The sequence below is a fragment of the Cheilinus undulatus genome, linkage group 4, assembly GCF_018320785.1.
Source record: "Cheilinus undulatus linkage group 4, ASM1832078v1, whole genome shotgun sequence".
Taxonomy (NCBI): domain Eukaryota; kingdom Metazoa; phylum Chordata; class Actinopteri; order Labriformes; family Labridae; genus Cheilinus; species Cheilinus undulatus.
The window spans coordinates 45,487,238-45,512,836 of record NC_054868.1 but is presented as its reverse complement, the minus strand read 5'-3'; the positions used below and the strand labels follow the sequence as shown (position 1 = coordinate 45,512,836).

General features: G+C 41.9%; 1 protein-coding gene across 1 annotated transcript in view; it reads left to right on the top strand.

The window, feature by feature from the left end:
* The first annotated feature begins 15,310 nt into the window (after positions 1-15,310).
* Positions 15,311-25,599, top strand: part of grin2ab (glutamate receptor, ionotropic, N-methyl D-aspartate 2A, b) — a 227,224-nt gene continuing 216,935 nt past the window's right edge. The window contains exons 1-2 of the mRNA XM_041785148.1: positions 15,311-15,465; positions 16,250-16,456. Coding sequence (XP_041641082.1) covers positions 15,448-15,465; positions 16,250-16,456 — 225 coding nt within the window. The 5' untranslated portion in view covers positions 15,311-15,447. The remainder of the gene's footprint in view (positions 15,466-16,249; positions 16,457-25,599) is intronic.

The window sequence follows — 25,599 nt, the reverse complement described above, 5'->3', positions numbered from 1 at the left end:
ATACTAAATAAGAAGTCCTGTGGCATGGACAGGCACTAGTTAGTCCTGGAGGACGTGTGGCTGGTGTTAAAAAGGGAGGGACCAGCAGGATGGTGGGCATGGGACAACAGGGAGTGCGGACAAGGTGGGAGTCCAGAAGAAGATCTCCTGGACTGAAACTGGCAAGTGGAACCCCAATGAATACATTTTTGGTCCAAGCAGCCTACAACATTCTTTATAGCCAAACAAACCTCCATATCCAGGTCAAGAATGACTCGCAGAGGTTCCTCAGAACACATCCGAGGCAGATACCCAACAGCCCTTAGGGAAGGCCAGTAGCAGGGAGGGAACAAGCATGAGGTGAAATCCATTGCAGCGATCATCTCCAAAGCCATGGCCAACAGCAACCAGCTTTGAGTTGATCTCAGGTCAAGTTCCCAGACAACGTCATCACAACTTCATTGAAGCTAGATATGGTGCAAAGACTGCTGCTTTGAAGCAGGTGCAGGCCAAGTACCAGGTTGGAAGACAATCCTGTTGAAGTGGGGTGTAGAGGCTTCGCTGGCCAGTCATTGTGCAAGGTCTACATGCTGCTTGGCATCACTGGGGCTGCCAAAAGGAGAGCCATCAAGTTTACCATGGAGGTAGGGGAAAGGGCCTCCAGATGGCTGTGGCTCATGAGTGAGCCAGTACTGCTGGGACTCAAGCCAGGGTCTGATCAACCTGGCTGGGTCACCTGAGTGAGTGTGTGTGATGTTGAAAGACCCAAAACACACGATGACCTCAGGAACATAACTAAAGCTGTGTCCCAGTTAGGTTTGCACTATACTAATGGCATGATATTAGCTTAAAGAGTTCAGTATTGATATTGGAAGATATGATCATTTCTGCCATATTTGCAGCCATTGTAATGGCCATACTAATAAAAGTGGTTTAATGCATACCAGTCTTAAAAAGCTTCATCAGGTTTATCATAAGGAGGCTCCCTAGGGCCCCACACACTTAAGGCAGTCCACCATGAGCTCTGATTATTTTGAATGAAGCCCCAAACATAAAACAACTAACAGACTGTCTACTTCCCTGTTACTCTCTTTTTACAGTAAAAAGGTGTGTAATCATTGGTATGGTATCAGTGAATATTAGTTTGGAAATAAGTGATATCAGTAAAAATCTAATATCGAGCATCCCTAGACCCAGTGCATAATCATGCAACAGTAGAAAAAAATATACATCATTTTTGCACTTTGCATATATGTGTGTGTTTTACATGACACAACATATAAGGGGTTATTTTTTCTTTGAAAAGAGTTTTGTAAGAACTAGCTCTGCTTGTCTGGTGGCTCACTGATGATCAAATGTTATTTTACCTTGAAATATGTTCCTTCAGATTGTCATCATTTGTTGTCTTTTCAGCTTCAGATCTCATGGGGAGCTGACAGTTTATCAGATTCTTGACGTTTATCTGTGTTGCAACCAGGAACACTGTGATAGCACATCATCCTTTTGCTATTGAGCTTGTGAGTAAATCAGCAAATAAGGGAGTGAGTTCAGGCAGAAATGTACTGTCTCTACCCAAATATATTGATCATTTCAAAAGCATTTTCATATAAACAGTATCTCTAAATTGCATTATCTATTGTCACAATCATAATCAGTGAAATCCTGACCCTGATGTCATTCCTGAGAGGTATTGGCGCTATAATATAATTTGCATTGTGACAGTCTATGGCAGTCTGTTTTTGTTGTTCTCTTGGTGTAAGGACGGTTAATATGGGCTTGTGGGCATCTGCAAACATCATGTCACAAAAGATTACGCAGCAGGTTGAAAACACACTGCTTTCCGTGAGAGACAAATGGTCCCACTGCACCATGTAAATGTGGCCTTCGCTGATCACATTGACCGGACCATATGCGCCAAGAAAATGACACAGTTTCACCTTACAAAGGTGTTTGTGTGTCTCTGTGTGTGTTTCCATCTGTGTAAGATTGTAATATAGCCATCCAGCTCTCCCCCCTCCCTCTCTCTCTCCTTCTCAGTGGTCCTTTAGGAGATGCAGCAGATGGACAAGTATCCCATTCAGGAGAAAAATACCCCAAAAACCAGCCTGCATGAGATTATAAAATGACCAAACTGAGACTCAGGCTAAAACATACCAGCCCACAGACGGATTCATACTAATACACTCAGTATGAAAGCCCATTTCAGCAGCATTCATTTAATTGACTGACTGAGAGAGCGTTTGACAGATTGTTTCTTTCAAAGTGGGGATTTTCAAACCATTTCTAGGAAAGCATAAAATACTTGGATCAAGTAATCATAGGTTACAAATGTATTTGTTTCTGCACAGACTGAAAAACATGAACTGTTTAATTATTGATTAAGGACTGATGATTAAAGAATTGAAAAAAATAGTATCTTATCAGTTCTGTTTTGGCATAATGAAGTGTTTAAACATGAATTCATTTTAAGGTTTTAGCAGTAGTCTGCTACTGGAAGATAGATCACAGTTACTGGCTTCAACATACTTAAAACAGATATTTTAAAACAATGGTTCTCAACTGGTGGGTCAGGACCCAAAAGTTGGTTACGGAGCTGTTTTTGGTGGGTTGCGAAAATGTTTGTAAGAAAAATAAAACTGAAGCTAAAAGTACATGATTCATGGAAAGCTAAGCTCATGATAACAAGTGCATTGAAGTCTTTTTCTATCCATCTGTCCATTTTCTATACTGCTTATCCCGTTGGGGGTCGCAGGGGGGGCTACAGCCTATCCCAGCTGTCATATGGATGAGAGGCGGGGTACACCCTGAACTGGTTGCCAGTCAATTGCAGGGCTGACATGTCGAGACGGACAACCAGGCACACTCACATTAACACCTACGGTGAATTTAGAGTGATCAGTCAACCTAATGAGCATGTTTCTGGTGGTGGGAGAAGCCGGAGTACCCAGAGAGAACCCATGCATGCACAGGGAGAACATGCAAACTCAGCACAGGAAGGCCCCTGACTGGGAAGCGAACCAGGGACCCTCTTGCTGTGAGGCAACAGCGCTAAACCCCGCGCCGCTGTGCAGCCCCTTTAGTCTTTTTCTTGACATCTAAACCTGTTAAACTCCTTTTTTGAGAAAACAAAACCCTGATTTCCATACATGTAAAATGACAGAGGGGGTCAGCGGATGCAGAGGTCGGCAACTTTATGCAGAGTCACTCGCTACAGACCTCCAAACTTCATGTGGCCTTCAGATTAGCTCAAGAACAGTGCGTAGAGAGCTTCATGAAATGGGTTTCCATGGCTGAGCAGCTGCATCCAAGCCATACATCACCAAGTGCAATGCAAAGCGTCGTATGCAGTGGTGTAAAGCACGTCACCACTGGGCTCTAGAGCAGTGGAGATGCGTTCTCTGGAGTGATGAATTGCGCTTCTCCATCTGGCAATCTGATGGACGAGTCTGGGTTTGGCAGTTGCCAGGAGAACGGTACTTGTCTGACTGCATTGTGCCAAGTGTAAAGTTTGGTGGAGGGTGGATTATAGTCTGGGGTTGTTTTTCAGGAGCTGGGCTTGACCCCTTAGTTCCAGTGAAAGGAACTCTGAATGCTTCAGCATACCAAGAGATTTTGGACAATTCCATGCTCCCAACTTTGTGGGAACAGTTTGGGGATGGTCCCTTCCTGTTCCAACATGACTGTGCACCAGCGTGCAAAGCAAGGTCCATAAAGACATGGATGAGAGAGTTTGATGTGGATGAACTTGACTGGCCTGCACAGAGTGAGTCCTGACCTCAACCCGATAGAACACCTTTTGGATAAATTAGAGTGGAGACTGAGAGCAAGGTCTTCTTGTCCAACATCAGTGTGTGACCTCACAATTGCGCTTCTGGAAGAATGGTCAAAAATTCCCATAAACACACTCCTAAACCTTGTGGAAAACCTTCCCAGAAGAGTTGAAGCTGTTATAGCTGCAAAGGGTGGACCGATGTCATATCAAACCCTATGGATTAAGAATGGGATGTCACTTAAGTTCATATGCGTGTAATACTTTTGGATATATATATATATACATATATATCTGAGTGACATTAGTCATTACTGATTTATAAATATGCCTTAAGATTTTCAGTTTTTACTGTAAAATCTGGTGTAAGAAATTTTTTCCACCTATTTTTCCATCACAAAAAACTTTGCCGCATCTAATATATTAATGCCACTAATATACCAGCATAAACTGTTGAGACATGTGCCATCATTAGTGTAAGCGCCTGCAGCTGCCACCATCTATCACTGTATGAGACCTTATGTGATTGAAAATTAACAGCATATTGCAAGTGACCATGACTGATGCTGTGATACATAACAACAAAGATCAAACTGTGCCATCATGGGTTGGTGCCTCTTTTTAACCACTTAACTCGCTCCAAAGTCATAACTTGCATTTTAAGTAAACGGGACATATGCTGTGAAGTAAACAAGCCTTGCTGAGTGCTGGTTTGTGTGAGAACATCCCTCAGTTAAGGACAACACATTGACAGAGGAGGGCAGTGATCTGTCAGTGTCTCACAAAAATCACCCACAGGCTAAAAGCTCAACTACCCTAGAGATACTACTGCCAGTAGATGTCAAAAGTCTGCACAGTGAAAATAGAAGGAACAAAAAGAGCGACAGAGCTAAACAGGTACTGCCCTTTGTGGACTCTGCTGAAAGAAATGGAAAGACTTAAAAAAACAGACAGCGCCATGCATCCAGGCAACTTCTATTTCAGAATTAATGGTAAATAGTGTCCTCGAACTGAGCGGTGCATCTCTACCCGTCATCTCTTCTTATTGGTTTGATTGAAAGCCCTCTGGCAGACGAAATTACATACTCTGCATTTAGAACCCTCCCATCCACCTCACCCCTAGAGATTTTAAAAAACGTAATTACTGACATAATATAGAGACATGTATCTTCAGAATATCTACATCTTTCATTTAGACTCACTTATCTGTATTCATATATGCATGAATGTGTACCATTACACCAATGCATGTAGTTATCCCCACATGTACATGCAAACATATGCTGCACACATGTATGTTTACAGAGCCTCAGGGGGGAGGGAGCACACCATGAAGAGTTCCAACATGATCCTGTCCAAGATTTTTTTTCCTTATTAAAATACATGAAATTACATTATGTTAATGCATATTGATTTGACAGCTGGTCATAAAGTCTGCCTGTCTTTCAGCTGATTCATCAATTAATTCATTAATGATTTCACCACAAAGTATGCAAGAGTGTTGAACATGAGCTGATGGTATATTTTTTTCACTGCACAGTCCATCCCTTTATTCTTAGCTTGAATTCAATCATGTACACTACTAACTTTTCAATTATTTCTTCTTTTTCATCCCTCAATTACTCCCGCTAAGACTTTAAAAATACAATAGGTTAGTCCCTCAGATTGCCATCATCCAAACAAATAAACCCACAAAACTTTCTTACCCACTGAGGAGCTAATGAGTGATCATTATTCTCTTTATTAACCCAATATGCTGATGCTAGCTTATAACCCCAGCATTCCCCACCAACACCAGGATAAAGACTCCATCAGGATTTGGATGATGGCCAGGCTGGGAGTTTACACTATTGTCTGATTATTGGATTCATCCCCATAATCAGGCATTATCCCCGCATAAAGTCTCTTCCAATCTAATCTGTGTTTAATCAGCAGCACTAATTTTTTAAACTAGTCTGCTGATTGAAGCCATTACATGCACTTTTTCAGCTTTCAAGTTGTTCATGTTAATGGAAAACAAACGAAACAAGTGTGCTTGTGGCTTTTAGGAGCTTGAATGGGACCTAAAAATACATCATTGAGTGGCATAGTTCAGCGGTAAATATTTGCAGGTTCACATGTTCATTCCCACTTCCATCTAGCAATCTCACTGGAGTTGATCCTGCTTGCTGTGAGACAAACTGCCTCACCATCATTTTTACTAGCACTGCAAAAACAAATACAGCCCAGTTCCCATTTTTCCACCTTAAGGAGCTAATAAGTTCTGACAACCCCTTAAAAATTTCAGCAAATCTTGTATTTAAAGGTCATGCAGTCCGTCTTTTTTATCAAGAGATAAAATCTCAATCTCTTCAAATCTCTTCAATCTCAAAGTCAGGCTTTTGTTATTGCCAGGGGGATTTTTGATGCTCCCTCTGGCTATGCTGATAATAGAAAGGCCATAAAAAGCTAGGCCTCAAGATGAGCTCCTTCAAATTGTTCTGTGGACTGGGCCAATTAGTTTGATTTGGCTGCAGCCTCCAACACTGAAACGCTCTGTTGCACCAACTCCTAAGCCACTGTGCCATAAGTACCCCACATACACTCTGATCACCCAAAGAATTAAATACTCTGAATGTACTAATGGGATTTCCTGTAGCACTGTGAATTTCTGAGCTGTCAAATTGTGTAACAGAGTTTCCCCCCGATGCTTTAGGTGCAAATTAATGAACACTTTTAATGTGTGCTTCCCCAGATGAACTCCATGCAATCATTTCTGTATTTCTTTGGGTGTGTTGCAGGTTGCTATCTGAGATGGATCATATAGTGGAGTAAATTTACGCTCTGCTTCACTATGTTTGTGATGCCATGCCGCAGCAGTAATGGAAGCCTGTGACCTCCATATCACTCTAATTGTCAGCTTGTGCATGCTTGGATGCTCGAATCAGTGTCAAGACTTCATGAGACCTGCAGGTAAGTCGTTGAATGTCAATGGAATAGTTGACTGTGGGTTGGTCACATAAATTGCACAAAAAAAAAAAAAAAGACAGTTATGTTTGTATGGTTTATAAAAACAAACAAGTCAGGCTATCCATACCTTTCTACGTGATGTCACACTAAAGGAACTGCCCCTCAACGGGCAGAGTTGACAGATGTCAACTGCCTTCTTCAGCTAATTTTCATTTTCATTTTTAAAATGAAAGACAGTTGTTCCTCAAGCAGATGTGCAAACAGATGAGCAGACAAGCCCAAGTCATACTTCTACAGAATCCCATCCCAGAGAGGAGCAAAGAGCAGATTACTGCAGTCAGATGTTGCGTTGTGTCTGAAAACGCATTCTGTTCACTATATAGTTAACTCTTAGAGGTCCATGATCACGCGGCGTGATTTCATCATGCGATACTTTTGTCACATGACAGCATGAAAACAAAGCCACATTTTGCATTGCAATCACTTCGCCTGGAAAGCACAATCTTTAAGCTTTCTTTCAGCTTTTGTTTAATGTCAATAGGCCTAGTAAAACGGGAAATATAATCATTTTAGTTTGATATAAAAATTGATGTTACTCATAGGGGACAGTGGACCATGCTGCACAGGGCTGGCATTCGTATTTTTTTCAAAATTTCAGCATATTGTAAATTCTTTTTAAAGATTACAATATATTGTTTGAAATAACATTTTTCAAAAATCCATTTTTTGTGAGTTGTGTTTTTTGGAGGCTCTGTACAATTCTACCATTGTTATTAATCCCCAGCAAGGTTATTATAGTTAACTAAAACTAACTAAATGACTAAAACTAAAACATTATTATAATTTTAGTTAACTAAAACTAAATATAAACTAAGCTTAAAAAATGAACTAAAACTAATTTCTATGCTGACAAAACTAACTAAAAGTAAATTAAATAAAATACAAGATCCCTTTAGTTTTAGTCTCTGACAGCAGCATACTGACTTGCATGTATGCCCAAGCCTAGAGAGAGTAAAATCCCTGATTTGACTGGAGAAGACTTCTCACAGTGGTATTTTTTGGTCTTGAGTTGTATAAAAACATCAATATTGAATAAATGAAATGAAAAGTGAAGAGGTCTTTTGGGTCTCGCCCCTGACAGGTATCCGATATTGACAAAAAAACTAAAACTAACACTAAAACTAATAAAAACTAAACTAAGATGAAGCATTTTTGAAAAATTGAAAACAAAACTAAATTAGCAATCCATCAGGAAAAAACAAATTAAAACTAAACTGAATGGCTAAGGATATAATAAAATAGAGCTGATGACCCCACGACATTCTAGGTAATCTCTTTATTTACTTTTATTTATTTCTTAATTTATTCTTATTATATATATACATACGTGCATATATATATATATATATATATACACACATTTATCTTGTTTGCTTTTTTTATGTATTTTAATTTGTCTTCTCACGATTTATTTTAACTTCTTCTTTTAATAAGTAGGGTACACTGGGAAAGGGGCTCTGTTGGAGCTATGGGGTGGGGGTGGGGATGGGAGTGTGTGGGGGGCGTGTTTCACTGTTCAAAAATGAGACACCATTGTTGTTTATATGTTTGTTTTGTATAATCCTCAAAAAGCAGTAAAAAGGCCTTGACTAAAAAAACTAAACTGAATGTAAAATAAAAATTAGGAATTAAATACAGATAAAAACTAATTAAAACCCAAAACCATTATAACCTTGGTCCCCAGCTACTGTCATTGATGCTGTGAGTGTTGTCGATGACTGTGCTGTAGTCTGCTGTAGACATCTCAGAGTTGGGAATGAGTGTGTGATTTCAGACACAACCTTGGTCACAACAAACTTCCCCTAATGTTAACATAACGTTTGACTGACTTTTAATTAATTATTGCTTGAATCTGTAAATATTAATTAGCTAATATTAGCTAACTAGTACTCACCTATTGCTATAATGAATTTCTTGCCCTTTACTTCCCAAGCAGCAGCATTATTGACTCAGACACGTCAAAAATACTCAGAACTGTCCGTACTTTTCTAGACTTTCACCCTGGTGGCTCTGTAAGGAGAAGGATTCTTCACTACTAGAGATGAACTGAAATATAAACATCACTGAAGTGGAGCTCTGGCAAGGACTTTGCAGTTTAACTGATTGTTCCAAGTGCAGTACAAAGGGTCCAAAGTGACCAAAATGTAGAGTTTATGATATTATCTCCATTTTCCTGCTCTCTTCTTGGGATGTTGGCATGTGTCATTTTAAAGAGATGGAGAACTAAAAAGCTGGTGCTGCTATAGTGGTCAGTGGTATCTGCTTGCTCTTTTTGCCCTCTCAGCTAAGTTAAAAAATAAGTTTTAGTTTTCAAAGAAGTACATCTGGTGATGAACATAATAATACAACAATAACTACAAAAGCACTAAGAGAGCGCAGACCTTTGCCATTAGCCCTATCTCCCAGTAGTACAGGATCCTTTAAAAAATCCCTGAATCCAGACGGTGATTTCATCAAAATCCATCCATAACTTTTTGAGTTATGTTGCTAACAAACAAACTAACAAACCCTGCCAGTCACATAACCTCCTTGGCGGAGGTAATTAAATGTTGATTAAAGAATTCATTGTTGAAATGATAAATATGATCACTAATTATTAAGCGGCTGCAGTAGATGTGTCTGATGCTGACAAGCTCAGGAGAGCGGGGATGGGAAGGGAACCTGTGCACTTGGCATGCTTTTCCAAACCTGACCAATCCCTATGCATACTGGGTGCCCAGGGCAGGTGGGTTGACTAGGGCTCAGGGGCGTCCTCATGTGTTGTGGAGGGTTTTGCTAGAAGGATACCTTGAGATACAAGGCATGGGCCAGGTGCAGGCCTGGATGATGGCCATTAGGAGGCCAGGGTTGATGTGGGAAAGTGCCAAACCAGCATATGCTGCACCAGACCTGACCTGCTGCAGACCAGGGCTATAGCTCTAGTTAGTCATAATACTCTCCCACCCAGATGTTAATCAGCAAAGGGAAAGATGGTATCTTGTAACATCGGACATTTTGGCTATATTTTGACATAGAAAAGGAAGTGGAAGTTTTGTGTAGGTCACGTCAGTTTAAACTGGCATATTGACTGCAGCAATGCACATCTTCAGTACAGACATGTTCACAGGGACTGGAGGTGGGTGTTGTTTGCATTGCTAATGTTTGTTTGCAGGTGCTGTGAGCTGGTGTTTAGCCTTGTTTAATAAACTGCGCTCAGGTTTCACTGTGTCTGAGGGCAATCTCACCTTTAGACTAGTCTGAATTTAATCATTTTAAAATTAGACACCTAGAAACATCCCTACATGATATCCCTTAAGACTTTAAATGCCTACTGTGTACTTATTACTTGAGATATCTATTCAATTACAGTCAGAAAGAGGCCCTAAGAGATGCATCCAAATATTTATTTCACTTTACCATGATAGCAAGTACATTAAGGTTATTTTCTTGAGACCTTGACTCATTTATCTCGTTACCCTGGGATAGAAATGCAGTTTTCCTGTTAATTCCCCAATATCTTGAGAAAACAACTTAAGTTAGGTAATTATCAAGGGAAAACAAGTGTTTTTATCCCAAGATAGAAAAATAAATGAGTTGTGGTCATGAGAAAACCACTGCAATGTACTCAAGTAAAATAAAACACAAGAATGCATGTCGTCTGAATGCTTCTGCAGCTGAACAGAGCAAAGGTAACTGTAGCTTTATTTGTCTTTATAACAAGCTGAAAGCAGGCCTTAGATTCATAAAGAGAACAAGTTTTCTTCCCAGAACAATAACCCCCCTCAGGCTGATCCCTTTGCATCATTGAAGACTTTGCATAGAAGTTGTATAAATTTGTAAGGTCAAGTCAAACTACGTTCAGTTCTTGAAAAATAGATTATTTTATCTAGCAATAATTTATTCAAAATATGAATTATTAAAAATCCCAAAACTTACTTGTGTGAATTTATTTGTTGCTCGCTTACTTGATGATCAACAACAGAATCATGTACCTGATTATGAACACAATCTTAACATTAACAGCAACAACATGGTCTTGGTTTTCGTGGCAAAAATTAGGTCAGAAGATCTTCATCTAAAGAGTTCTCACTGACCAAGAAACTTTCTTAAACCGTTACTTCAATTAATAATTAAAATATTGACTGACCTTTTCGAGCTAAAGATAACTGCTGGTGTGGCCAAGTGAAGAAGACACAGCAGTGCATCACTCCCCGCTAATTGATTTGGCTGCTGCACTCATGAACTTTTCACTGTGATCAGCAGTGTGACAGAAAGTAATCACCCATCAATTTTTGAGATGAGCGGTTTTCAAAGGTGCCCATAAATTTCAGTAGGGTGATGATACTGCCAAGGTAGACCTTTGAGAGGCAGCATAAAGCTTGCATGAGAACCAGGCTCTACACACTGCTCCTGCATGGCTGTACGAAGCGATGCCGTCTGTGGGAGAGCTCATTCCAGGTCACCCACTCTCTGTGGGCGAGAGAGCGAGAGAGGGTGGAGAGTGCAGGGAGAGGGAGGGAGACAAAGTAAAACGACAGACTAGAGAGAGCGAGAGAATATCTATAACCTGATAACTGCCAGCTATCACACCATTCTTTCCCAGATAGAGAGCCTTGAATGCATCCCTGTTTATTTTGTTGCCATTTATTGACGCAGTGATTCATTTCCGTGGTCTATATAAAGACATGTACTGTAGCTACGATGCAATGTCTTCACCATGGCAGTGCCTCAGTCTGAGATCTTTGTGTAAAAGACAAGAAATTTGTCTTGTACGCTTATCATGCAGTCATTAGGCTGAATAATGCCCACCTACTTTCTTTACCAAGCAGCTTGCCCAGAAACATTGCAGTGAATCATATTTTTGTGGTTTTCCATTGTGTTTGCCTGTCCATCACAGTCCTCATCATTGTCAGATAAGCTCTAGTTTGTGCTGGTATGAAGATGCTGAGTGAGTAGGTGTTGCAACCGGAACTACTTTTAGGTAGCCAACCATGTGAGTATGACGGGGTAGGATTAGGGATTTGGTATCACTGCCTGGAAGTTGAACAAAAAAGCATTAATCCACTTTTCTATTCCCAAAAACACAAAATGTTCGCAAAAATACAACCCCAAGTGTGCCATCAGGTCTTGTTGTCATGGAAACAATGCCTTCTTTTTTTTTTGGCTAAAATGATTTTTAAGTGAAGTTGACAGTTACATGCTTTTATGGACTATGTCTCAGTTAGCTATGCAGCTAATTAGCACAGTGTGCTCTAAAAGATTTCCATATGAGTTGCATCAGCAGTGAGCGGGATTCCGGGGGGGGGGGGGGGGTAGTGTGTGCTGGGAGTGGGTGGGTGCGATCAGAGGGTCTCTAGTACATCAGCCTGTGAATGAGTGGCCGGCATCCTGTAGCACTAAGTGATGACAGTTGTTTATGAATGAAGGCTTGTTCAGTCCGGCACAGTTTCCCCAAACATGAACTATGCAAATCTGGGTTGCGCCTCTTCTAAAACAAAAGTGGTGACACTCTGAAAAAAGTCAGTTACCATGGATACAAAAATTGCCCACATCATTTTTGTCAGAGGCCTTGTGTAATCTCTTCCCTGTAATTTATTTATCTATTTATTTATTTATTTACTTATCAGTTTGTTTGTGTGCCTGCCTGCTGCTTTCTTAGTTGGAGTTGCTTTAATTGGACTTTTTCTCTCTCCTTTCCTCCAGTTCATTCCAAGAATATTGGAGTTGTGGGCTTTGACTATTAGCCAAATAACATTAGTGGAATGAGCCTTTGTCTTGAATAATTACACAGAGCAATAACACAATAGTTAACAAAGTGTTGATGGGTGCACAGTGCTAATGGGTCTCCCTTGTTTCTCAAGTTTTTCATAATCACACACTGCTATGAGCTATTAGCACCAGCTTTATAAAATTAATTCAGACAAAAGGAATGAAGTGATAAAGGCTTGTTCAGGTGTTGGGATACTGGTCACCAAGAATCCAACCTGAGCTCTTTATCTGTGTGTAGGAGTGTTTTTGGTGTCTCCTCTGCAGCACAAAATGCCTGAGTAACTTCTGCTCAATGTGCTGTAGGCCCATGAAAGATGCATGAAGACTGAGCCCAGCGGTGATAAATCAGTCATAAAAACAGGGACGCATGTTCAGACAATCCTAACACTGTGAACTCCTCCCATACTGCCTAAATACCTACAACTGTTTGCAGACTCTCCACTGTCCAAGTGTTGTGCCGGTGTAACAGAGTAAACACAGGCTAAATGAGCAAGGAGGAAACTCTTAAATCAAAGCACACAAATCCTGTAATAGGCAGTGTCCCAGAAATTACTTTAGGGAGGTCTGCACTGAAGCTATTCTTTGAGTGAGATTACGCTCAAAGAAAAGGACAGCTTTTTAAAGCTTATTTATGGTGGCCCGGAAGAACGTATGATTTTATTTCCTTGGCAACAGCTTTATGTTAAATATAGAACAAGATGCACATAGCTATAGTCTCTGATATTAGTGCTAACTTTTGTTTCAACTACAGATGAAAGCCACTTCAAGGCATCCTCCATAGTCCCTAAATGACTTGTCCTGAGTTTGGTCTGTCCCAACAGGACTCCTCTAATGAGTAAATATCAAGAGGGGATGAATGTGGGTGGGAGTGTAACAAAGAAAGGCTAAGCTATTATATTTGGAACCCCAGGATTTTTTTTCCTGAAAAGAAAAGCAGACCATCATACTGTTCCTGCGGTGTGTCTCCTTCTCTTTTATGTCAACGTTATGCAATCGTCTGTTTCTTTTATTCCAAGCCTGGGAGGCTCGGGCTTTGACGGAGGAGGATAGAGGACCTCAACAGGTGCAGATTTTTATTCTAGGGATAGAAGAGGAGGAGGAGGTGGAGGAGGAAGAGGAGGGTAGTGAACCGTCCCTTCATAATAAGCCCTCTGGTCTGCTTACACTGAGCTGCTTTTTTTGCCTCAGAGTGTAACTCGGCTTATGACAGCCAGTAGTAGATCCCTGGCCTGCTAACATGACCCCATGCAGTATCTACACCATCTGTCTGCAATGGGACTCCAAGGCAACACTCAGGGGGGGACGCAGAGGGAGAGGGAGGGCTGGAGAGAGGGAGAGAAAGGGAGGGGGTGTCTGCTCCCTAAGGACCTCCTGTGATGCAGTTTTGATCTGCTAATTATGTTTAATTGAGACTTTGTAATTCACAAGCGTTGCCTCTATTTCCCCTTATCTCACCCTTTTAACAAACTCTGGCGCTGACGAGGGAGCATGACACATCATCAGCAATAAACGCTCCGATGCATTTATTTGAAGGGATCCGTATTTTAATTTTGGGGGAAGGAAAGTGAGCATTTGGGGACCACTTGATTGGGTTAAACAGTTCAGCGGATATTGAAATGTTTTATCAGTGCGCAGTGGATGCTCTGAGGAGCGGAGGCGCCACGCGGCGACTTGTTTGACGCCGAGACAGTCGTCACAGCACACATACACAAACACGCCGAGGAAGGGAGAGAGAGACTTGCACAAATGCGCGCACGCGGATTTCGTTTGGCGAGATGGCACCAGGTGATGCCATGTTCGACGAATGAGGGTTCGCTGGTGCGCCATACCTCTCATTTTTGGAGAAGAGCAACTCGCAAATAGACAGGAAGACCCGAGAGAGACAGAAAATGAAGAGACGTATTAATTAAAGCGAGCTGTGAAGTTGGAGTTGCTTTTTTTGTGATTATTTTTGGAGCGGCAGACATGGCGAAGTCTCTCTAGCGCGCGCCCTCTTAACTCGCCACACATCTTTTTGATATTTTATAATGGGGAGATGAAGTCACCCAAGTCCCCCCTTCCTTCCACCACATCATCCCTCTCCCATTCAGGCCCGTCGCCCATATGTTTAATTAACTAGGCTGATGTGTAAGTACCTTCAGCCAGCGAAGCGTGGGCGGACGGGCTGCGGGGTAAAGAGGCTGCCGGAAAATATTTCCTTATTCCTCTCTGCCCGGGTGCTCGCTCCTTTGCTGGAGCATCACCTCCATCGCGCGACGTAGAAAGCTACAAAAATAGCCTAACTCGACCCGTTTCAACTTCTTCCGAATTGTTTAGTGCGTATTTTGGAGTGCTTTCGGAGAGCGCGTGAGGGAGAAGTAGAGGAAAGAGGGTGAGTGAGGAAAAGAGAGAGAAGGAGAGAGTGTGTGTGCTTATGTGTGTGTGTTTTGATGTTATTTGTGACGGAATCCCCCTCTCCAGTCTCCAAGAATCCGCGAGCGGCGCGAGAAGGAGGAGGAGGACAGGAGAGAAGGAGGAGGAGGAGGCGCGCGGACCTGTCCACGAGCCCTCACTGCGGAACGCGCGGGGCTGCCGCTGGAGATTCCAAAACCAACGGTTATTTTGGATTCTAGAGACTAACTATTCTCTGAACGTCAACGGTTTTTTCTTCCCCCGTTTCCCGGTCCGTCTCTGCCGCTGCATGGACGGTGTTTGACGTCTTTACCGAGAGGAATACTACCTTTTTACCGGGGGTGAGGTGCTGGTGGAAGGGGAGGTCTTCTGAGGCAGACAGGTGGATTAATTCGTGGTGTTGTGGCTGTCTTTTTGGGGAGACTGGATGGAGGAGAAATTGGTGGATTAATTTCACGGAGGACAGTCGTTTATGAGATTCCCACTCCTGCCGAGGGCACCCGAATGGAGTAACAGGCTGCAATGTCATCTCCACCTGGCCGCCTGGAGAGATGTGTCACGGGAATGGGGTGAGTTAGCTTAATTAGTATATTTTTTAGCTTAGCTTCCAACGAACTCCCGCCTCTCGAAGGGAGCCGCTTAAATTGAGCAGGTGTTTGGGGGGGTTTAGTGGTTTTAATGTCTGACGCACACTCTCTCCTTCTCAAAGTGGAGCAAAGGAAGGGTGACTGGTTTGTGCTCCACTGTTCGTCCGAGTCGCCGACACACAACCTGCTGCATGCCCTACATAGAGGAGCCCGGTACCGGAGAGAGGAGCGTGAGGGGAATATTCGCTGAGGAGCCACAGGCTGTTTTTAACGCTCTCCTCTCTCTCTACCCTCCCTCTCTCTCTCTCTTTTTTCGTCACAAACGCTCACACGCAGAAAGGTAGAGAGTAACGTTACAATTTGGTCTTTCTCGCCTTTCACAAACTTACCGTTGGATTTAAGTTATTTTTTATACGTCATGCAAGCGCCCGCTTCAGTAAGCCTCAGCATCCCCAAAAAAAGGCACATACGCACGCGCGCAGTTTTGCTCCCACGTACGCCAACATATAACACACGCGCGCGCACACATAAACGCACATGAGCACACGCAGGCTCCTGAACTGAGCTGGTATTTGATGAAACTGTAAAATGCGTTTGAGTCACGAGGACCTTTATGACATTGGGGACAATGTTTATAGCTGATATACACCAGCCTGCAGGCGCGCGCGTCGTTTGATTGAAAAGAGTGAAATTCAACAAGTCTGCGCTTTAGAGGACCGCAGTTCAATAAGCTGCGGCTTTTTTTATTATTTTCCCATTTTTCCAGATCAAGTTTGAACACTTTTCCTCTGGCTTCACTGACGCTGTGAGAAGGCACCAAAATGCCAGTAAACGGACGGGCCATGGTGGCTGCCTGCGCGGGCCCTCGCACCACGGCACCAAAACTCAACATTCATCGCACGGACTCCGAAGAAGAAGGCGCAAAACCTCCACGACCGCAAACCTGCAGCTGCCACGCTTTGTGACACCGAAGGTAAGGAGGACTCTGGAGATACAGTCCATCAGAGCGGCTCATGCGCAGCATAATAAGACGCTAAGCGGCGCTGTTGCATCACATTATGTCCGGCTACTGATGAGAGGCCGTGTAATGAATTCATATCTCAAATTACAGTTTTCAGGCTTTGAATGCAGTCACGTTGTAGAAACACATTTTCTTCCGTTTTCCTCCCGCTTTTCGTGCCAAGTCTGACACACGAAGTGTCTTCTCCTCCTCCCTGGGACATGGAGGCAATCACACACATTCAAATACACACATATGTTACATGGGGGGTAACTCTATAGGAGCATGGAAGTCTGACATGACAGAATATAAGACCCTAATTCCCATAATTCTCCATCAGACTTAACACTCGTAGAGGAAGTGGAATGCCCGTCATTTTTAATGCCAAGCGCTAAATGTGCATGTGTGTAAATTTATCATAATAATTTAGGGCAAATTACCATGCATACCACACCAGACTCATTGTGTGTGATGTAGAGAGCTGCAGAAAGAGGCTGCCGATGTGCTCAGCAGTAGCCTATTTTCTTGAATAGTGGGATGACACAAAAGGAGATCAACTCTGTAGGGCATAAACGCAATAGAGTGGGGAGCAGTGAATGTCGAGAGCTGTTGCTATCTTCATTAATATAAATATCCTGTGCAAAGCTGCAATGAATTCTGGGGATGATGTCATACCACCTTTAAAGCCTCAACAATATTTTATAGCAGGCCTAATTTTCTATTCACTTTCTTTTTTGTTGATATGGCTGCAGAGATGTGTTTTCTCCTCATGCAGTTTGCTATTAACTAAGACTGTAATAAGGCCAAACAGAAAAGCATCAAAATGTTTAGAAAAATCCTCAGTGATGCAATGCATACTATATTCTGTGTCCCATTTTGGCTGCAGCCTGACATAGTGTTGAAATTATATGTCGAGATGCATCTCACTGAGCCGTTCACTCAACCGTTTCTATGTTGGCAAAGCAGGTACTGTAGTTCAGAATTCATTGTCTCCGAGCAGCTTGACAGGGCTGCCAGAAGTGAGACTGTGTTGTTCTGCTTCTCTGCAGTTAAGGCTATTTAATCCCTTACATTAAATGAGCTCTTCTCAACATGTTTCTGTGCTGCCTTTAACAAGATGGCCCTCTTGAGATTATTTTGATGGCACCTAAGAGGAACCGGTGAGGTTCACACAAACATTAAGTTTTTGTACCTATGATAGTAGGATTGATCTAAAAGATACCCTTGTTGCCTGCCTCTGCTAAACAGATTTTTTTTTTGTAGTCCATTTTTCAAAGAGGCTACTAAGAGAGCTGTCTTGTAGGGACATGGCTGCTAAAGGTGAGCAGCCAGACTTCTGTGTCACACTGTTCTCAGTGTTTTGGTTAGTTGCTTGACTTTTTTAGAGCTGGAGCACAAAATTAGCCCAAAATCTACATATGCCTGCAAGTGGGAATGGGTTCAGAAAGCACTCATGCGGAAGACTATTTCTTTTCATGAAAGATACATCAAGTTTTTATCTCAGCCGAACTGCTTGTTTTACTGAAGCGATCCAAAAGTATCACAATTATTGTGCTTTTACTTCGTTGTAGTCTCAAACAATAGCTCATCAGGAGTTTAAATTTATCTGTTTGATAAAGACACATAATAACTAAGCTGTAAAATGCTGCCTTTTATCTGCTGGGTTTTTTATACTGTTCTGTTTTGCTCAGTTATGAATATTGAGACTCAAATGATACCCTACCCTTTATAAAACACTCCTTTTTTCCTTCTTGTGTCCATGAACATATAGAGGGTTTAGGTAGGAGTATACACACAAGATAGCGCTGAAGAATAATTATTAAGATGCTTAAAAAAGAGAAAGGCAAAGAAGTTGTGGGTGGGAAATGCTCCATGTTGCCCTGCGTTGTAGCTGTTTTTGTCCTGCAGGAGGTATTGACATATTCTGAGATAAGAGCAGCAGCAAATAATCCCTGTATCTGCTTAGTATTTTTGGCTGGAGAACACTATCCACTGAAGTTGAAAATAAGGTTCATGGTGGTGTGGTTCCGCTTAGAACATTAACAGCCAAAGCATGTGAAGCCACCGAGCCTCTGGCGTGGCCTTCAGCTTCAGCTGTCATCTGCTGAGTGAGTGCTTCTCTAAAGTCAATTAAACCTGCTATTGCGCTTGTACTGCTCTGCATCTGATATTATTATCCCGACAAACCTTCAACACAGACATTTGGCTACTTTAAGCTGTGTTCAACAAATTTAACTCTTTCTCTTCTCCACTGTTAGAAGAATCTGAAATCGGATGCTCTGCCCTCAAAGTTGCTCGCTGTCATCGTTCATAGGTCAAACGCTCACAGGAGGCTTGAGAGCAGGAAAATGAGTGTTTTCATTTTCTTCTTCCTTGCAATTACCAGTGAAAAGGACTGAGTGACATATGATAATGAGTCATTTGACCCCTGCTGATCTTCTGTATATTGATGTGTGATAGTGCAGTCTCAGACACAAGTTAATAACCCAAAAGCCTCTTAAGAACGTGCACTGTTTAATCATTTAATCAAAACACAGTTGGGGGGATCATTTAATGAGTTAGTGAGCCATAGTGATATTAAGTAGGGTTTGACTGATACAGGTTTTTGAATTTATATTTTTAGAAAGAAAATGTCAGTAGTTGATGCTGCTTTTAATTCCAAACATACAGAAATTTGAGGCTCTCATGCCTAAAACCACAAGTGTTCTGTCTTTTATATAGTTTGTATAATAATTCAAACCCAACGTCATTTCTCTACATTTGCAGCAAAATTTCTGGATTCTGATAAGTACATGTTCCTTAGGCAACACTAAACTCCTAATGATGTAAAACTCAGAAGAACCTTATTTTAGCACTGCATTTGTTATTAGTTTAGAATAAATGTTCATGACTTAACTGAATTCTGATTTTAGGTTAGAAAGAGCCACTTCCAGCACCATTTAACACTTTACTTACTGGGTGTGAGTAATTTAATAATCTTGGTTCTTGGAACCTACAATATAAGCATTACCTTTGCTCAGGCTTGGAGTTGGAAGTCAAATGTGACTTTCATTAATATTGAAATTGTGGTTTTCATGATAGCCAGATGGTTTTGATGATGGAAAATCAGCAGGATCTTGATCCTACTTGAGTCCTGGTCTCAGGGTGGATTTTGAGACAAGAATAACTGGCCCATTGCCAAAAGACTGCCACCTACAGTCCTTTGATAAAGTTTTTACTCCTTCCTGATCCTCTTTTTTTTGCATATTTGTCACACTTAAATGTTTTCAGATATTTATAATGATTTCATGGGCTGCACAGTGGTACGGGTTAGTGCTGTTGCCTTACAGCAAGAACGTTCCTGGTTCGCTTCCCGGTCAGGGCCTTTCGGTGCGGAGTTTGCATGTTCTCCCCGTGCATGTGAGGGTTCTCACCAGGTACTCCGTCGTCCTCCCACCACCAAAAACATGCTCATTAGGTTAACTGGTGACTCTAAATTAGCTGTAGGTATGAATGTGAGCTGAATGTGTCAACCCTGTGATTGACTGGTGACCAGTCCAGGCTGTACTCTGCCTCTCGCCCAACGACAGCGAGAGGCAGGGGATAAGCGGTATAGAAAATGGATGGATGGATATTGATTTCATTTATTAAAGGAAACAAAGTTTTTAAAAAGTAAATCTACCTGGCCCCATGTACAAAAGGAATTGTCCCCTAAACCTAATAACTGGTTGTGCCATCCTTGGCGGCAACAACTGCAAGCAAGAATGGTGTGATAACTGGTAACAAGTCTTCACATTGCTGTGGGGGAATTTTGGCCCACCCTAGGGTTTTTCAGTGGCCTGTTAAAGGTCATGCCACACCATCTCAATCAGATTTAAGTCTGGGCCTTGCCTAGGCCACTCCAAAACCTTCATTTTGTCTTTTTTTTAAGCCATTCAAAGGTGGACTTGCTGGTGTGTTTTGGATCATTGTCCTGCTGCATAACCCAAGTGTGTTTCAGCGTGAGGTCATAAACTGATGGCCAGAGGTTCTCCTTCAGGAGTTTTCTGGTAAAAAACAGAATTCATGGTTCCATCCATTATGGCAGGTTGTCCACGTCCTGAAGCAGCAAAGCAGCCCTGGACAATCACACTACCATCACCATGTTTGACTGTCGGTATTATGTTCTTTTTGTGTTTATTTTTCTCCAGACATGACAGGAAGTTCAACTTTTGTCTTGTCAGTCCACAGAATATTTTCCCCAAAATCTTAAAGACATTTTTGGTCAGCAGTGGTTTCAGCTTTGGAAATCTCCCATGGATGCCATTTTTGCCCAGTCTCTTTCTTATTGTTGAATCATGAAACGCTATCCTTAACTGAGTCAAGTGAGGCCTGCAGGTCTTTTAATGTCGTTCTGGATCCTTTTGTGACCTCCTGGATAAGTCGTCGTTGCACTCTTGGAGTAATTTTGATAGGCAGGCCACTCCTGGGAAGGTTCACCACTCTTCCAAATTTTCTCAATTTGTGGAAAATGGCTCTCACTGTGGTTCACTTGAGTCCCAAATCCTAAGAAATGACTTTATTACCCTTGTCAGACTAATAGTCGTCTTTGACTTTGTTTTTCATCTGTTTGACCTTATTTAGGTCATGGCATGATGTGTGGCTTTTTGAGATCTTTTAGCCTACTTCACTTTGTCAGACAGGTTCTATTTCAGTGATTAGTTTCTTAAATCAACAATTCTAGCAATAATCTGGCCTGGGCGTAGCTAGTGAATGTGAACTTAGCTTTCCAAAAATGTGATCAATCACAGTTAATTCATGATTTAACAAGGGAAGCAGGCACTTAATTTTTCACATGGGGCCAGGTGCAGGGCGAGGTTAAGATGGCTTTTTTCCCTTATACATGAAATCATCATTTAAAAACTACATTTTGTATTTACTAAATTTTGTCTTTGTTTAATGTAAGAATTTGTTCAATTATCTAAATCATTTAAGTGAGACAAATATGCAACAAATAAGAAATTTGGGTGGGAGCATATACTTTTTCACAGCACTATATACACATATTTCATTTTACTTCCAGGCAACAAAATGCTCTCATTGAATCCGTCAGAACAGTTTTACATTCCAAACACCTTTGCTGCAGATGGACAACCAGCTGGCTGGATGATGAGAGTTGCTTTTTGAACTTTTATTCTTAGTAAGGTTGTTTGAATAATGTTGTAGAGGTTAAGATGCTACAATAAGAGGATTTAATAATTTTTTGCTGGAGAGCAATTTTGTTTAAGCTGTGTTGCAATTCAGTTACACTTTGTGTGTTACCTCTGATGTCTCGTCAAGTATGCAGTATTTTCAAACTGAATATGCTGCTTTATTGTTAACACAATCCCTTTCTGCCGGGCAGGTTGTTATTACTGACAACCTTACTTGGTTGAAGGATAGTGAGATAAAGGTTAAAGAGAGATTGGCACATTGGAGACATTTATTGATCTATATGGGCAGGTAGTCAATCCTACTGGTATTCAGAATGTAAAACAGAGGGAAAGTCCCGGTCAGTTGGGACACTAAAGTGCAGAGAAAGACACAGCAGGGGAAGTAGATTTCAGTTAGGGGAGGTCTTCGTTGAAGAAGCAGGTGGTCATACACAGTCAGTCAATTCAAGGCAAACAGACCAGGCGGGAAGTATGCAAAAAAGCCAGAAGTCAAAAACCACAAGATTAAACCCTGGGAAGAAAGAGATGAGAACATGATTGGAGAGGAACACATGGGGTAGAACAAAGACAATCTGGTGGGGGAGCAGAATAAAGGAAGTACATCAACGGGGTTGACCGATGACCAAAATCAAGGGCAGGTTTGTAAAGAGTGATGCACTCAAAGAGCAGGAGGTTTACTTTGGTTCGTGTCCAGCATCTCAGTTGATCAAATTAACCCCCTAGGGCAACCATACACTGTGTGAATTGAAGCCGTTTCTAACTGGATTTTTGAGTTGCCCAACTGATTTTGATGCCAGGTAAATTTTGCACATGCTGCACATGCAGTGTACAGGGGGGCACAAGGCCCAAACACAGCTTTTTCAGCTACTTGTGACAAACTGGATGAATTGCTTAAAAAACTGGTCATATGACTGCTTATTCCTGCACAGTTAGAGAACAGCTACGGGCCATGAGATTCTGCAACTTCAGGGTATTTTTCCTGATTGTGCCTGCCCTCCTTGCACAAAGATTTATTTTGGGGCCCTTTTTGCCTTATAGTGATAGGATAGTGGATGTAGAGTTGGAAACTGGCATGAGACAGTGTGGAAATACATGCAGTGAAAGAGACACAGGCCGAACTTGAACCCAGGTCGCCCATGTACATGGGGCGCAACCTAAATACTAAACCATCTGAGTCCCTGCACAAATCTTTTTAACAGGACAAATGTTTACAGGTCTTCCAGCTGCCATGGAATAGGAAATTAATAACAGTTTAGCTTGCTATCTAGTAGGTGTTTCTTGGTGATTATTTACTAGACCCAGTTGCCCTGATCTGAGTTGAAGCACTCCATCCCCAGTCCCCTGCCAGCCTGCAGTCACACTGTTCTGAGCCCAGCTGTGCCTGAGCACAGATAGGTCATAACGTTGTAATATGACACTCGCAGTTTACAATAGAATACAATAGAATTACAGAATCAGCGCAATAGAGGAATAACACAAACAACATGATATTACCATAACTCACTTTGTGGCTTACTTTGAGTCATTTTGGTCAGATACGGCTCTCTAACACTCCCTTTGTTTGAAATGATTGTTGAGAGGAATGGTTGTATTGATTATACATGGCATAAATTTTGTACACCTATGCTCCTGCGCATGCAATAGCATTCGTACCTTGCCAAAGCCAAAGGAGTGTAATGTGTTTGAGCATGGGATAGAGCACTCACACTGGTCAAACAAACTGGACTTTGAGGCTCAAGTGTGCTTGGGTGCAGGCTGGATTGTATAGTGTGAGTGCACCCTAAAGTTTAGTGTGTGTTTGTATTAGGGCCATGCATGTGACATAGCTTCTGTCTGTTGGAGTTTTTAAAGAAAACCATGGATGAATGTTACTTCTCCCTACTGATCTAACATTGTGTGAGTACTTAGGTCTGCTTGACAATTACATCTTGCTGTGTGAGAATATACAGGTACATCTCAAAAAATTAGAATATCATGAGAAAGTTTAATATTTTTTGTCACTCATTTCTGAAAGTGAAACCCATATATTATATAGACTCATTACACATAGAGTGAAATATTTCAAGCCTTTATTTCTTGAAATTTTGATGATCATGGCTTGAAAATGATTACAGATAAGAAAACCCAAAATTCAGTGTCTCAAAAAATTAGAATATTGTGATAAAGTTCAATATTGAAAGTCATGGTGTCACACCCTAATCAGCCAATGAACTCCAAACACCTGCAAAGGTTTCCTGAGCCTTTAAATGGCCTCTGAGTCTGGGTCAGTCAGCTACACAATCATGGGGAAGACTGCAGACTTGACAGATGTCCAGAAGACAGTCATTGACACCCTCCACAAGGAGGGTAAGCCACAAAAGGTCATTGCTATAGAAGCTGGTTGTTCACAGAGTGCTGTATCCAAGCATATTCATAGAAAGTTGAGTGGAAGGAAGAAGTGTGGTAGGAAAAGGTGCACCAGCATAAGGGACAACCGCAGCCTTGAGAGGATTGTCAAGCCAAATCCATTCAAGAATTTGGGGGAGCTTCACAAGGAGTGGACTGAGGCTGGACTGAGGCACAGACCAATAGACGTGGGCTACAAATGTGGCATTCCTCGTGTCAAGCCACTCCTGATCAGAGACAACATCAGAAGCATCTCACCTGGGCTGTGGAGAAAAAGAAGTGGACTGTTGCTCAGTGGTCCAAAGTCCTCTTTTCAGATGAAAGAAAATTTTGCATATCATTTGGAAATCAAGGTCCCAGAGTCTGGAGGAAGAGTGGAGAAGCACAGAATCCATGTTGCTTGAAGTTTCCACAGTCACTGATGATTTGGGCTGCCATGGCATCTGCTGGTGTTGGTCCACTGTGTTTTCTGAAGTCAACAGTCAACGCAGCCATCTACCAGGAAATTTTAGAGCACTTCATGCTTCCTTCTGCTGACAAGCTTCATGAAGATGCTGATTTCATTTTCCAGCAGGACTTGGCACCTACCCACACTGCCAAAGGTACTAAAAGCTGGTTCAATGACCATGGAATTACTGTGCTTGATTGGCCAGCAAACTGGCCTGACCTTAACCCCATAGAGCAGTGATACTCAACCTGCGGCTCGCGAGCCGCATGTGGCTCTTTAATGACTCATTGCGGCTCATTTTAAGTCCTACTGCCTCTTAAAAATATATGATATTTAAATTAAAAAAGGAGAAAAAGTCAGCAGAAATGATTTGCTGCAAGTCATGTCCATCCATTACGTCTCCCACCCTCAGCTGCATCAACCAACCAATCACAATTCATTCTGGGTCTCGTACTGTGTTTACTGTGCAGGGTCCGACATTAACGGTTGCCCGAATGCCCGGGGCAACTTCAAAAAGCCGACAGGCAAGCAAAACTTGTAAGGACTTGCCCAATTGGGCAAGCACGACTCTGAGCTTTTCTATTCATTCATTTTATTATTTTCCTCTCTCGTTTCTGTTACTACAGAGCCCCCGAGTAGCCAGATGCAGTGTCGCTGCGCGACACACATCACATGTCCACTGGCTGAGCATGTCTGCTGACATGCAGACAGCTGCACAAACTTTAACTAAAAACCTTTCTGAAGGTAAACACTGTCATCAGTAAAGATTTGTGGTAGGTCACATCAATAAGTCTGTTACCCACATAAAGAAGACAGGCTTTAACTTCCAAATTTAAACGTTTATTATTTTAAATCCATATTTTATTACCATCGGATGCGCTCGACGGCGGAGCATGCGTAAGAGAAGAGAGCAGAGAAAGTCCGCCGATGGTGCGTCTCTTCAGTCTGCTCATTCATTGAGGTGTGCTGTCGTGTTTAATCTGAAGCTTCCCATTTCCTCATTTTAATTTTTTCTCCAGCCACTTCCTGCAGATGCTCTCTCACATCCATATCTTATGACAATTATGCCGATGTGCGTCATCATTGAGCATAACACACACGGATCACACGAG